The sequence below is a fragment of the Camelina sativa genome, chromosome 3 (assembly GCF_030686135.1).
Source record: "Camelina sativa cultivar CO46 ecotype springtype chromosome 3, ASM3068613v1".
Lineage (NCBI taxonomy): Eukaryota > Viridiplantae > Streptophyta > Magnoliopsida > Brassicales > Brassicaceae > Camelina > Camelina sativa.
Genome location: NC_141882.1, coordinates 31,354,578 through 31,369,577, shown reverse-complemented (window position 1 = coordinate 31,369,577; position 15,000 = coordinate 31,354,578). Strand labels below are relative to the sequence as shown.

Genomic DNA, 15,000 nt, shown 5'->3' with positions numbered 1-15,000 from the left:
TCAAGATCGAGAAAAGGAAGTTTTGCAATCATTGACTCAAACTCATTGTCGAATCCCATTCAGCAGAATATGGAGGTACTTATGGCGGAACGGGCCAATCTGGTATTTCACAATAAAGTGATAGATGGAACTGCTATTAAACGACTTATTAGCCGATTAATAGATCACTTCGGGATGGCATATACATCACACATCCTAGATCAAGTAAAGACTCTGGGTTTCCAGCAAGCCACTGCTACATCCATTTCATTAGGAATTGATGATCTTTTAACGATACCTTCTAAGGGCTGGCTTGTCCAAGATGCTGAACAACAAAGTTGGATTTTGGAAAAACACCATCATTATGGGAATGTACATGCGGTAGAAAAATTACGCCAATCTATTGAGATATGGTATGCTACAAGTGAATATTTGCGACAAGAAATGAATCCTAATTTTAGGATGACGGACCCCTTCAATCCAGTCCATATGATGTCTTTTTCGGGAGCTAGGGGAAATGCATCTCAAGTACATCAATTAGTAGGTATGAGAGGATTAATGTCGGATCCCCAAGGACAAATGATTGATTTACCTATTCAAAGCAATTTACGCGAAGGACTGTCTTTAACAGAATATATTATTTCTTGCTATGGAGCCCGTAAAGGAGTTGTAGATACTGCTGTACGCACATCAGATGCTGGATATCTTACGCGTCGACTTGTTGAAGTAGTTCAACATATTGTTGTACGTAGAACAGATTGTGGCACTATCCGAGGGATTTCTGTGAGTCCTCGAAATAAAAATCGGATGATGTCAGAAAGAATTTTTATCCAAACATTAATTGGTCGTGTCTTAGCAGACGATATATATAGGTTCCCGATGTGTCGCCTTTCGAAATCAAGATCTTGGGATTGGACTTGTCAATCGATTAATAACCTTTGGAACACAATCAATATCTATTCGAACTCCCTTTACTTGTCGGAGTACATCTTGGATCTGTCGATTATGTTATGGTCGGAGTCCCACTCATGGTGACCTAGTTGAATTGGGGGAAGCTGTAGGTATTATCGCGGGTCAATCGATCGGCGAACCGGGGACTCAACTAACATTAAGAACTTTTCATACCGGCGGGGTATTTACAGGAGGTACTGCCGAACATGTACGAGCCCCTTATAATGGAAAAATAAAATTCAATGAGGATTTGGTTCATCCTACACGTACACGTCACGGGCATCCTGCCTTTCTATGTTATATAGACTTATCTGTAATTATTGAGAGCGAAGATATTATACATAGCGTGACTATTCCACCAAAAAGTTTTCTTTTAGTTCAAAATGATCAATATGTGGAATCAGAACAAGTTATTGCTGAGATTCGCGAGGGAACATACACTTTTCATTTTAAAGAGAGGGTTAGAAAATATATTTATTCTGACTCAGAGGGCGAAATGCACTGGAGTACTGATGTGTCCCATGCACCCGAATTTACATATAGTAATGTCCACCTTTTACCAAAAACAAGTCATTTATGGATATTATCAGGAAGTTCGTGCGGATCTAGTCTAATTCTTTTTTCGATCCATAAAGATCAAGATCAAATGAACATACCCTTTCGTCCCGCCGAAAGAAAATCTATTTCTAGCCTCTCAGTGAATAATGATCAAGTGAGCCAAAAATTTTTTAGTTCGGATTTTGCGGATCAAAAAAACTTAGGGATTTCCAATTATTCAGAATTGAATGGAAACTTAGGTACTAGTCATTCTAATTTCATATATTCTGCTATTTTTCATGAGAACTCAGATTTATTAGCAAAAAGGCGAAGAAATCGATTTCTTATTCCATTCCAATCGATTCAAGAGCAAGAGAAAGAACTCATACCGCATTCAGGTATCTCGGTTGAAATACCCATAAATGGTATTTTCCGTAGAAATAGTATTTTTGCTTTTTTTGATGATCCTAGATACCGAAGAAAGAGTTCCGGAATTCTTAAATATGGGGCTCTAAAGGCGGATTCAATCATCCAAAAAGAGGATATGATTGAGTATCGAGGAGTCCAAAAATTTAAGACAAAATACGAAATGAAAGTAGATCGCTTTTTTTTCATTCCTGAGGAAGTGCACATTTTACCCGAATCCTCTGCCATAATGGTACAGAACTATAGTATCATTGGAGTCGATACACGACTCACTTTAAATATAAGAAGCCAAGTCGGCGGGTTGATCCGAGTGGAGAGAAAAAAAAAAAGGATTGAACTCAAAATATTTTCGGGGGATATCCATTTTCCGGACAAGACAGATAAAATATCCCGACACAGTGGCATCTTGATACCGCCAGGAAGAGGAAAAAAAAACTCGAAGGAATCCAAAAAATTTAAAAATTGGATTTATGTCCAACGGATCACACCAACCAAGAAAAAGTTTTTTGTTTTGGTGCGGCCCGTAGCCACCTATGAGATAGCGGACAGTATAAATTTGGCAACACTCTTCCCACAAGATCTCTTTCGGGAAAAGGATAATATTCAACTTCGAGTTTTCAACTATATCCTTTATGGAAATGGCAAACCAACTCGAGGAATTTCTGACACAAGTATTCAATTAGTTCGAACTTGTTTAGTCTTGAATTGGGACCAAGATAAAAAAAATTCTTCCCTCGAGGAGGTCCGTGCTTTCTTTGTTGAAGTAAGTACAAAGGGTTTGATTCGAGATTTCATAAGAATTGGCTTAGTGAAATCCCATATTTCATATATAAGAAAAAGGAATAATTCGCCAGATTCGGGATTGATCTCTGCAGATCAGATGAATCCGTTTTATCCGATTTCTCCCAAGGCTGGCATTCTTCAACAATCACTTAGACAAAATCACGGAACTATTCATATGTTCTTAAATCGAAATAAGGAATCCCAATCTTTGTTAATTTTATCATCATCTAATTGTTTTAGAATGGGTCCATTTAATCATGTAAAATATCACAATGTGATAAACCAATCAATAAAAAAAAATACGCTAATTACAATTAAAAATTCGTCAGGCCCCTTAGGAACAGCCACCCAAATTTCAAATTTTTATTTGTTTTTTGCCTTTACTCACGTATAATCAGATTTCTTTAATTAAATATTTGCAACTTGATAACTTAAAACATATTTTTCAAGTAATTAACTCGTATTTAATCGATGAAAACGGAATAATTTTTAATCTCGACCCAAACAGTAACGTTGTTTTGAATCCATTCAAATTGAATTGGTATTTTCTTCATCAAAATTATCATCATAATTATTATGAGGAAACGTCCACAATAATTAGTCTTGGACAATTTTTTTGTGAAAATGTATGTATAGCCAAAAAAGAACCGCACCTAAAATCGGGTCAAGTTTTAATTGTTCAAAGGGATTCTGTAGTAATAAGATCCGCTAAGCCCTATTTGGCTACTCCGGGAGCAAAAGTTCATGGGCATTACAGAGAAATTCTTTCCGAAGGGGATACATTAGTTACATTTATATATGAAAAATCGAGATCCGGTGATATAACACAAGGTCTTCCAAAAGTAGAACAAGTGTTAGAAGTCCGCTCGATTGATTCAATATCGCTGAACTTAGAAAAGCGGATTAAGGGTTGGAACAAGTGTATAACAAGAATTCTTGGAATTCCTTGGGGATTCTTGATTGGTGCTGAGCTAACTATAGTGCAAAGTCGTATTTCTTTGGTTAATAAGATTCAAAAGGTTTATCGATCCCAGGGGGTGCAGATTCATAATAGGCATATCGAAATTATTGTACGTCAAATAACATCAAAAGTTTTGGTTTCCGAAGAGGGAATGTCTAATGTTTTTTTACCTGGAGAACTTATTGGATTGTTACGAGCAGAACGAACGGGGCGTGCTTTAGAAGAAGCAATCTGTTATCGAGCCGTTTTATTAGGAATAACTCGAGCATCTTTGAATACTCAAAGTTTTATATCCGAAGCAAGTTTTCAAGAAACTGCTCGGGTTTTAGCAAAAGCAGCTCTTCGGGGTCGTATCGATTGGTTAAAAGGCCTGAAAGAAAATGTTGTTCTAGGGGGGGTGATCCCTGCCGGGACCGGATTCAACAAAGGATTGGTGCATTGTTCACGGCAACACACCACCATTCTTTTGGAAAAAAAAACAAAGAATTTAGCTTTATTCGAGGGAGATATGAGGGATATTTTATTCTACCATAGGGAATTTTGTCACTCTTCTATTTCAAAATCTGACTTTTCTAGGATTTAATGATTTCTAATAGCGGACTATTTTGAATTTTATTTTTTGTTGTTTGCTGTAGTCATTTGCTTTGGTAATTTGTTAACACTAATAAAGATAATAATGAATACAAAATAATGGCTTGGTTCATGCATAAATGGCCATCCCCGGTACAAGAGAAGGTTCCATCGGAACAAAAATTTATTTTAGTTTGGGGTGCCCCCCTTTTTAAGTGTGAAAAGAAATGACAAAAAGATATTGGAACATCGATTTGGAAGAGATGATGAGAGCAGGAGTTCATTTTGGACATGGTACGAGGAAATGGAATCCTAGAATGGCACCTTATATTTCTGCAAAGCGTAAAGGTATTCATATTATAAATCTGACTAGAACTGCTCGTTTTTTATCAGAAGCTTGTGATTTAGTTTTTGATGCAGCAAGTAGGGGAAAACAATTCTTAATTGTTGGGACAAAAAATAAAGCAGCTGATTTAGTGTCGCGGGCTGCAATACGGGCTCGGTGTCATTATGTTAATAAAAAGTGGCTCGGCGGCATGTTAACAAATTGGTCCACTACAGAAAAAAGACTTCATAAGTTTAGGGACTTGAGAACTGAACAAAAGACAGAGGGATTCAACCGTCTTCCGAAAAGGGATGCAGCTGTGTTGAAGAGACAATTATCTCGCTTGGAAACATATCTAGGCGGGATTAAATATATGACGGGATTGCCTGATATTGTAATCATCCTCGATCAGCAAGAAGAATATACGGCTCTTAGAGAATGTATCACTTTGGGAATTCCAACCATTTCTTTAATCGATACAAATTGTAATCCCGATCTCGCGGATATTTCGATTCCAGCAAATGATGACGCTATAGCTTCAATTCGATTCATTCTTAACAAATTAGTATTCGCAATTTGTGAGGGTCGTTCTAGCTATATACAAAATTCTTGATTAATAATAAGATAAATAAATCAATTTTTTTTGAGGGAGGGGCTCCCTGTATTTCGATTAAAAAAATCGGTTACTACTCCTTAATTGTACAAAAGAAAAAGAGAGAAAAACTAGGGATATTGTGTGATTTGTTTAGTTGGGATCCAAAACTAAAATATAAAATTAACGTAAATAAGTAAAAAAAGGGGGGGATCTTGAATCAAAATAATTTAAAGTTCTTATTTCTGTCAGAGGGCAATATGAATGTTTTATCATGTTCCATCAACACACTAATAAAAGAAGGGTTATATGAGATATCTGGTGTAGAAGTAGGCCAACATTTCTATTGGCAAATAGGGGGTTTCCAGATCCATGCCCAAGTCCTTATTACTTCTTGGGTTGTAATTGCTATCTTATTAGGTTCTGCAGTTCTAGCGATTCGCAATCCACAAACCATTCCAACTGACGGCCAAAATTTCTTTGAATTTGTCCTTGAATTCATTCGAGACGTGAGTAAAACCCAGATTGGAGAAGAATATGGTCCATGGGTTCCCTTTATTGGAACCCTGTTTTTATTTATTTTTGTTTCTAACTGGTCAGGAGCCCTTTTACCGTGGAAAATTATCCAGTTACCTCAAGGGGAATTAGCAGCACCAACGAATGATATAAATACGACGGTTGCTTTAGCTTTACTCACATCAGTAGCCTATTTTTATGCGGGGCTTAGCAAAAAAGGATTAGGGTATTTCAGTAAATACATTCAACCAACCCCAATTCTTTTACCCATTAACATCTTAGAAGATTTTACAAAACCCCTATCACTTAGTTTTCGACTTTTCGGAAATATATTAGCCGATGAATTAGTCGTTGTTGTTCTTGTTTCTTTAGTACCTTTAGTGGTTCCTATACCTGTCATGTTCCTTGGATTATTTACAAGCGGGATTCAAGCTCTCATTTTTGCCACTTTAGCTGCGGCTTATATAGGTGAATCTATGGAAGGTCATCATTAACGATTTTTTTTTCAAATATTCTTTTTTAGGTTAGCCCAATTAATTATAGAATAGTTGGTTTACGTTATGTAAGAAACACCTGTATATGTGATATTTGATATTGCCTAGGTATATATGAGTTAAAGATCTATATAATTTGAATCTGCTCTACATGCTTTTGTGAATTTCTATTTAGATAGGGATTCGATTATAAATTCTTCCTTTTTATCTGTGAATTGGCTGAAAAAACGATAAAAAAAGAATGAAGAATTCAAAGAATGGTTCACAAAAAATAAATGGCATAAAAAAGTCGTATATCTATATTATGGATTTTTAAAAATCCCGTGAATAGGAACTACTATTAAAGTATTCTTATGATTCACTCATTTTATTATATTATTTCAATTCTAGTTTTGGTTATTTTGGCTTGATGAATCTTAGCGATTACTTAATTAGAATTACGTCCTAAGTCATTTGATGATTGTATCATTAACTATTTCTTTATTTTGGTGTGAGGAACTTATCATGAATCCACTGGTTTCTGCTGCTTCGGTTATTGCTGCTGGGTTGGCTGTTGGGCTTGCTTCTATTGGACCTGGAGTTGGTCAAGGTACAGCTGCGGGTCAAGCTGTCGAAGGTATCGCGAGACAACCTGAGGCAAGAAGGAAAAATCCGAGGTACTTTATTGCTTAGTTTTGGCTTTTATGGAAGCTTTAACAATTTATGGCCTGGTTGTAGCATTAGCGCTTTTATTTGCGAATCCTTTTGTTTAATCCCAGAAATCATAAAATTCGGGATTTTTTTTGTAGTTTTTTAATTCTATCAAGATTTAACTCCTACAATTATTCATTGAGACAACAATCCTTGGGGAAGGACTAATTTGAGGATGGGGAATTAGCACATCGATTCGCTTTCTTCCTTCCCCTTATTCTTTTAGTTTAATAGAAACTTTTTTAAGGAGTGTTGCGAAAAAAAGGAAGTTTAGGTTTTTTGAACTTGACATAAAACTTGGTCTCAAATTCTAGCTTAATTCTAATAAGTCTCATTATTATTATTGAAAAATTAAAAATTTTGGAAAATACGTTTGTAAATAGAATAGGTTTTTGATTCTGTTTACAAATATCCAAAGAGGTAAATTAAATTATTAAATTAAAATTTCTTTTTATTGAAAATAAAAAGAATAAAAAAAAAGGACAGAGTTCTTTTTTTTATAGTTTAGCTAGAAGAGGAGATTATATGAAAAATTTAACCGATTCTTTCGTTTACTTGGGTCACTGGCCATCCGCCGGGAGTTTCGGATTTAATACCGATATTTTAGCAACAAATCCAATAAATCTAAGTGTAGTTTTCGGTGTATTGATCTTTTTTGGAAAGGGAGTGTGTGTGAGTTGTTCATTTCAAGAATAGGCTGGATTCACCCAGTGGCACTATAACTAGGAAAAAGTGCATAATCCCGCGAATTACTTCTGAATAAAAAAAATCATATTTTAGAACCATAGCATTTCGTTATTCTTTGGTAAGTCCGCTTTACTTTGATTCTCTATCAACCAAAAATTGGGACAATTAATTAACATGGTTAAAGCTAAACTGTTTGAAGTTCAGATGCAACATGGTACTCTTTCTACTATTAAAAAATTAAAAAATGTAGTCTAATAAAAAACTGAATAAAAATTTCAAAAAGAATTGGTAGACTTTTTTCGATATAAAACACTCATGTCGATAAAATTTTTTGAGTCTTTTTTTATAATGCAGAATTGATAACCTACGTATAAAGTAATAAGAATTCTTTGGATTTCAAGAAAAAAAAAAACAACTTTGCTGACAATTATTGATTTTTCATTGGTCAGAAGAATCCTCCGAATATTTTTATCTTGGATTGGTGATCTTTTTCGATATAAATATATATTGAATATGAATTGAATAAAAAAACTCGGGAGAGGGTAGGCTCATTGCATGAAAAAGATGGGAATGGAAGTCTCATAAATAATTGATAAATGATTGGAATAAATGAGCATGAGAGCCAAATGAATCGAAAGATTCATATTTGGTTCGGGAAGGGATCATAGAACTTTTTTTTTTTTTTTAATGAATGGAAAGATAATCTACTTTCATTAAATGATTTATTAGATAATCGAAAGCAGAGGATATTAAATACTATTAGAAATTCAGAAGAACTGCGTGAAGGAGCTATTCAACAATTAGAAAATGCCCGGGCTCGCTTGCGTAAAGTAGAAACGGAAGCGGATCAGTTTCGCGTGAATGGATACTCTGAAATCGAACGAGAAAAATTAAATTTGATTAATTCAACTTATAAGACTTTGAAACAATTAGAAAATTACAAAAATGAAACCATTCTTTTTGAGCAACAAAGAACAATTAATCAAGTCCGCGAACGGGTTTTCCAACAAGCTTTACAAGGAGCTATAGGAACCCTTAATAGTTGTTTGAGTAACGAGTTACATTTACGTACTATTAATGCAAATATTGGGATGTTTGGTACGATGAAAGAAATAACTGATTAGTCCTTTCCTTACGATTATGATAGGCATTATTTTTTTTCTTTCAAAAAAGAATCAGGACAATACTCATGGTAACCATTAGAGCCGACGAAATTAGTAATATTATCCGTGAACGTATTGAGCAATATAATAGAGAAGTAACGATTGTAAATACCGGTACCGTACTTCAAGTGGGCGATGGCATCGCTCGTGTTTATGGTCTTGATGAAGTAATGGCAGGTGAATTAGTAGAATTCGATGAGGGTACTATAGGTATTGCTCTTAATTTAGAATCAAATAATGTTGGTGTTGTATTAATGGGTGACGGTTTGATGATCCAAGAAGGAAGTTCAGTCAAAGCTACGGGAAAAATTGCTCAGATACCCGTGAGTGAGGCTTATTTGGGGCGTGTTATAAACGCCTTGGCTAACCCTATTGATGGTCGAGGTAAGATTTCAGCTTCTGAATCTCGGTTAATTGAATCTCCTGCCCCAGGTATTATTTCGAGACGTTCTGTATATGAGCCCCTTCAAACAGGACTTATTGCTATTGATTCCATGATCCCTATAGGACGCGGCCAGCGAGAATTAATTATTGGTGACAGACAGACCGGTAAAACAGCAGTAGCCACAGATACAATTCTCAATCAACAAGGTCAAAATGTAATATGTGTTTATGTAGCTATTGGTCAAAAAGCTTCTTCCGTGGCTCAGGTAGTGACCAGTTTACAGGAACGAGGGGCAATGGAATACACTATTGTGGTAGCTGAAACGGCCGATTCCCCAGCTACGTTACAATACCTCGCGCCTTATACAGGAGCAGCCTTGGCTGAATATTTTATGTACCGTGAACAACACACTTTAATAATTTATGATGATCTTTCCAAACAAGCACAAGCTTATAGACAAATGTCTCTTCTATTACGAAGACCGCCGGGTCGTGAAGCTTATCCAGGAGATGTTTTTTATTTACATTCACGTCTTTTAGAAAGAGCCGCTAAATTAAGCTCTCAATTAGGTGAAGGAAGTATGACTGCCTTACCAATCGTCGAGACCCAGTCAGGAGATGTTTCAGCTTATATTCCTACTAATGTAATTTCCATTACAGATGGACAAATATTCTTATCCGCCGATCTTTTTAATGCTGGAATCAGACCTGCTATTAATGTAGGGATTTCTGTCTCGAGAGTAGGGTCCGCCGCTCAAATTAAAGCTATGAAACAGGTAGCTGGAAAATTAAAATTGGAATTGGCTCAATTCGCTGAATTAGAAGCCTTTGCCCAATTTTCTTCTGATCTCGATAAAGCTACTCAGAATCAATTGGCAAGAGGTCAACGATTGCGTGAGTTACTGAAACAATCCCAATCAGCCCCTCTCACAGTGGAAGAACAGGTAATGACCATTTATACCGGAACAAATGGTTATCTGGATGGATTAGAAATTGGACAAGTAAGAAAATTTCTCGTTCAGTTACGCACTTACTTAAAAACGAATAAACCTCAGTTTCAAGAAATCATAGCCTCTACCAAGACATTAACCGCTGAAGCAGAAAGCTTTTTGAAAGAAGGTATTCAAGAGCAACTAGAACGTTTTCTACTTCAGGAGAAAGTATAAAAAAAGAAATGAAACGTTCTTTTTTTTGATTGACTCTTTAATTTTAATTAAATTTTTAAGAAATTCTATAATCTATAAATAGAAGTCTACAAGTCAAGTATATATAATAGAAAGAAGTATATAACTATATATCTGTTTAATATTAAATCTTAAAGCATTCAGAATTCTTTCTTATTCTATTTATTTCTTAGCTTTTTTCGAAATAGAATAAAAAATATATTATATATAATATATAGAAATGGAAATAATAGATAAATATCAATATAGATATATTGATATTGCGTCCAATAGGATTTGAACCTATACCAAAGGTTTAGAAGACCTATGTCCAATCCATTAGACAATGGACGCTTTTCGCTTTTTTTTTTTACTTTCCAATTGTTAAAAAAAAAGAATGTGCGAAATCTTTTTAGCAATTGTGTATTGAACTGAATTCAATACACAATTGCTATTAGACAATTCTAATAGAGAAAATTGTCTCTAATAAAAAAAAGGGGCAATTGTGAATTTAGAGCGGGGTAGCGGGAATCGAACCCGCATCGTTAGCTTGGAAGGCTAAGGGTTTTAGTCGACGTCGATCGATCATTTTTATATTTTTAACGTCTCTAATTCAAAACCGAACATGAAACTTTGGTTTCATTTCGGCTCCTTTATGATGGATGGAGAACTTCCCAAATAAAAAAAGACGGGGAACGAAATCAAAATTCGACCCATAACATCTATGTTAGCTTTTTTTCCGTCTGGGTACTTTCACAGAAAATTTTGCTTTATAGATGATCCTTCTAGAAGATAGATCAGGCGAACTCGAACAATCTTTCTAGTTACTTCGTTCTTTATTTCTATTTAACGGAATCCTTAGGAAAAGTATTTGGTTTCTACCGAGCTAAAACAATATAATATGTCGATGTCTTTAGTAAACCAAAGTTCTCGTTTTAATAGCTATTTTGCTTCAATTTTTTCTATACCAAACAATGATATAGAACTGAAGATTTAGTTACGATAAGAAAGACACTTTTCTAGCTTTATCCATGGATCCTCTTGTTATACTTATTGAATTGTAAATAGTCATCCAATTCAAAAATTATGTTTCGAAATTTCATAATCCAAATTTACAATTGATTAGAGTCTTTGGATACAAATTACGAGAATCTATAATCTTCCTTGAATCTTTTCATTGAAAGGGGAAAGGACTAAATCCTTTTAAGAAATAAAATTTTTGATCGGAAGATGAATCAAACCGAGAGACCCTTTAACTATTAAAGGGATTAAAGGAACGAATCACACTTTTACCACTAAACTATACCCGCTACAATGCAATTATTGCATATAAATTAACCTTTTTGTCGAACAAAGTAATCGGGGGTGTAATAAAAAAATCTGAAAAAAAATTAGAAATTCTAGCGTTGACTTAATAAAATTAGTAAAAGCGAATTAAATTCCACTTTTTTTATTTCAAATCTTTTTTTGTCTAAAAATCCATCGGATGAGTCCTTTTTAATTTTAACAAAAAAAGGCCCGGCTGGGGACTGACCAGGCCAGGCTATTAAAATAAAAAAGATCTTTTACTTGTGTTTTGACGAGACAAAAAAAAAGGATTCTCTATTTCTATGATTGTAGTTTTATTTATTTCTCTTTCGAGTTCGCGCCCTAATCTTTAGCTAAATTTTTATGTAACTAGAATTACTGAGAAAGTTCTATAAAAACAAAAACATTTATTTATATAATAGTAATATATATATTATATATATAATAGAGGATAAATATATTTATATAATAAAAAAGAAATTTATATATATATAATAAACATATAGAAAATGAAAAAATATATATAATATAAAGAATAATCTATACAAAAAAAGAAAAGCTTTTTAAGAATAAAGTGGAGAAGGGTTCTTTTTCAAACCTTTTTTTTGTTAATGGAACCTAATAAGTATCCCTTTTTATTCGGAGAGATGGCTGAGTGGACTAAAGCGTTGGATTGCTAATCCATTGTACGAGTTAATCGTACCGAGGGTTCGAATCCCTCTCTTTCCCTTTCTCCTTTTGATGATGTGTAATAGATAAAATCCTAATAAAATTAGAGCATTTCCACTAATTAAATAAAGCAATAAAAAACCTTTCTTTTTTATTCTTCACCGTCCCGGATTACGTCCTGGATCATTAGATAGAAATCCAAATATGAAGAGAGAAACAAAGAATATAACTACAGTGTATACAAAAAGTTTGAGAGTAAGCATTACACAATCTCCAAGATCTTACTAAAAAAAAAAAAAGAGAATAGATTCTCTATTTTTATATCAAATATCTAATTTTGATACCAAAAAAGAAAAAAAAAAAAAGTTTCAGAAAGTCAGTTGTAATTAAGATAATAGTCGAATCTTTGATATTCAAACAGATTTGCATACCAACATCTAGATATTTTTTTTTTTTGTGAACTCGAATCTAATTAGGTTCTTTCATTTAGGGAAAAGAGGATAAAATTTAGGAAATAGAAATGATCAGATTTAGTATGGCTGCCGTCAAGATTTTTTTGATCTTTTGAATTGTTGGAAGAACAAAAAACGTGAATTTTTTTAAAACAGTATTAAGAATTGCTTTTAATCGAAAACTTACAGCGGCTTGCCAAACAAAGGCTAAGAGAAGAAAGAAAAGAGGTATTACGGGCATAACATCTACGATTGGATTCAAAAAGGCGTAGGCCTCTGGCAATTTGGCGACTAAAAAAGTGCTTGAAAAAAGGGCCAGAATTAAAACAAATACAGATCAATTTAAATATATTAAGCATAACAAAAATTGGTGTTCTTGTGGATATTTAATTTTTGATTGAGTTATTAATATATTTTTTTATATAAGGAAAAAATAAAGAAAGATAGTCTAAAAGACTTTGTTGAACTTACTCAATCAAAAATCCTTTCATTCTCTTATGAGAATTAAAGAAATAATATTTTCATACAATATCTTAATTGAATTCTATGTAATGATCAATAAAGTAAGTTTTATTTGCTATCTACACGTGTTAAAACTCTAGCACCGACGTAACCTATATTTAATTTTGAATTGACGAACAACCAATAGGAATATTACTCTTTTAGTAGTCTTGAATAAAAAGCGAAATGGGGCGGTAGCCAAGCGGTAAGGCAACGGGTTTTGGTCCCGCTATTCGGAGGTTCGAATCCTTCCGTCCCAGAGTATAGTCATTACCGAATCAATCTTCTATTGCCTTTGTACACCATCTTTCTCTTTCTGTTTAAAAATCCAATCTTTTTTAAGAATAAAATATTGAAATGAAAAGAAGAATAAACTTATTTTTCATATTTTAACCGAATTCAAAAAAATCTATATTTATAGATATAAATATAGAATTTCTATCAAACTAAATATGGGATTCATTTGAATTCTGACTGAACCTTTACGCGTAAATTCACTATTCCATTCATAGAGAAAGAAAAGGTATCGATTACGATATACTGACTGAACTATGACTATTCATGATTCCATAATTGAATCAATTACACAAACTAGAGGAATGTTTATGGTAAAACATCGTTTAAAACGATGTGGTAGAAAGCAACGTGCGACTTGAATTGAAGGACCTGATCTGCTGTGGATTTTTTTCATCCGCCACTTTTTATATTTTTATATAGGAATATAGGTGCTCTTGGCTCGACATTTTGTATTCTATTTTACTCGAGTCCTACACCTTTTTGGAAATAAAAAAGAGGATGTGAAAGACTCGTATATAGCTTGATATCAAATTTTATCTACTCTTATCTTTCACTTCCATCATATTTATTTTGATTTATTAGTATTCCTCCTAAGATACGAATACTAAAAAAAAACCTGCGAACAACTATTATGTTTTATAATAATAAACAAATTTATGAAAAAAAATTTGGATCTCGATTATATAAATTCGAATTTTTTTATAAATACAAAATTTTACTGTATAGAAAAAAATACTGTATATAAAATAGAAAATAATATATTAATTCTGAATAAAACTAATATATATTATTATATGAATAATTTATTCATCATAAAAAATGAAAGGCCATAAAAAGTGGGTCTAAAAAAGTATATAAAAAGATTTGAGATTATCTTAACGGGCTTAGTTTTCATTCATTGTATGAACTAACAAACCAAGGGGTTAAGCTTTTATATTGATTTTTTCTATTCGTTTCACTATATGAAAAATTCATAATCATATTGACAACATTGTATGGACAAATATAATTCTCTCATAGATAAATGGATCTATTTATCCCTGACGCACACACGACTGGATTTTTTTTCTTTATTCTGGTTGTATCTACATATTTGCAGTACGTTCTTTTTTTGTTTTTTGGGGTTGGCTAACTCAACGGTAGAGTACTCGGCTTTTAAGTGCGACTAGCATCTTTTACACATTTGTATGAAGAAAAGGATTCGTCCAAATCTGCGGTAGAGTTTGTAAGACCACGACTGATCCTGAAAGGAATGAATGGAAAAATAGCATGTCGTATCAAGGGAGAATTCAGATAACATTTTTTTGCTTTCCTGATCGGTACAACCCTTTTTTGATGTAAAAAAAAAAGAATTCCAATTTGGGTCAAGTGAATAAATATAAATGGATGGATAAAAAACCATTTTCCTTATTCCAGGAAAAAAAAAAGAAACGAGCTTCCATTCGTAATTTGAAAAATTACCCAAACTAATTAAATGTTAAAAATAAATTAGTGCCTAATACGGGTATGGGAAGGCATTTTTTTCTGCGTGTTATTATCAATTTTTTTCATA

The 15,000-nt window shown here is 33.5% G+C and overlaps 1 protein-coding gene and 1 non-coding gene across 2 annotated transcripts; both read left to right on the top strand.

Annotated features, from left to right (window-relative positions):
- The first annotated feature begins 7,349 nt into the window (after positions 1 to 7,349).
- LOC147947947 (ATP synthase subunit b, chloroplastic) lies at positions 7,350 to 10,233 on the top strand. Its single transcript, XM_087509023.1, has 2 exons — positions 7,350 to 7,494; positions 8,226 to 10,233. Exons 1-2 carry the CDS (start codon positions 7,350 to 7,352, stop codon positions 8,633 to 8,635), a joined length of 555 nt encoding a protein of 184 aa, XP_087365149.1. The 3' UTR covers positions 8,636 to 10,233.
- Positions 10,234 to 12,170: 1,937 nt separating this feature from the next.
- Positions 12,171 to 12,258, top strand: TRNAS-GCU (transfer RNA serine (anticodon GCU)). The gene has a single exon. It is a non-coding gene; the product is annotated as a tRNA-Ser (tRNA).
- The last annotated feature ends 2,742 nt before the right edge of the window (positions 12,259 to 15,000 follow it).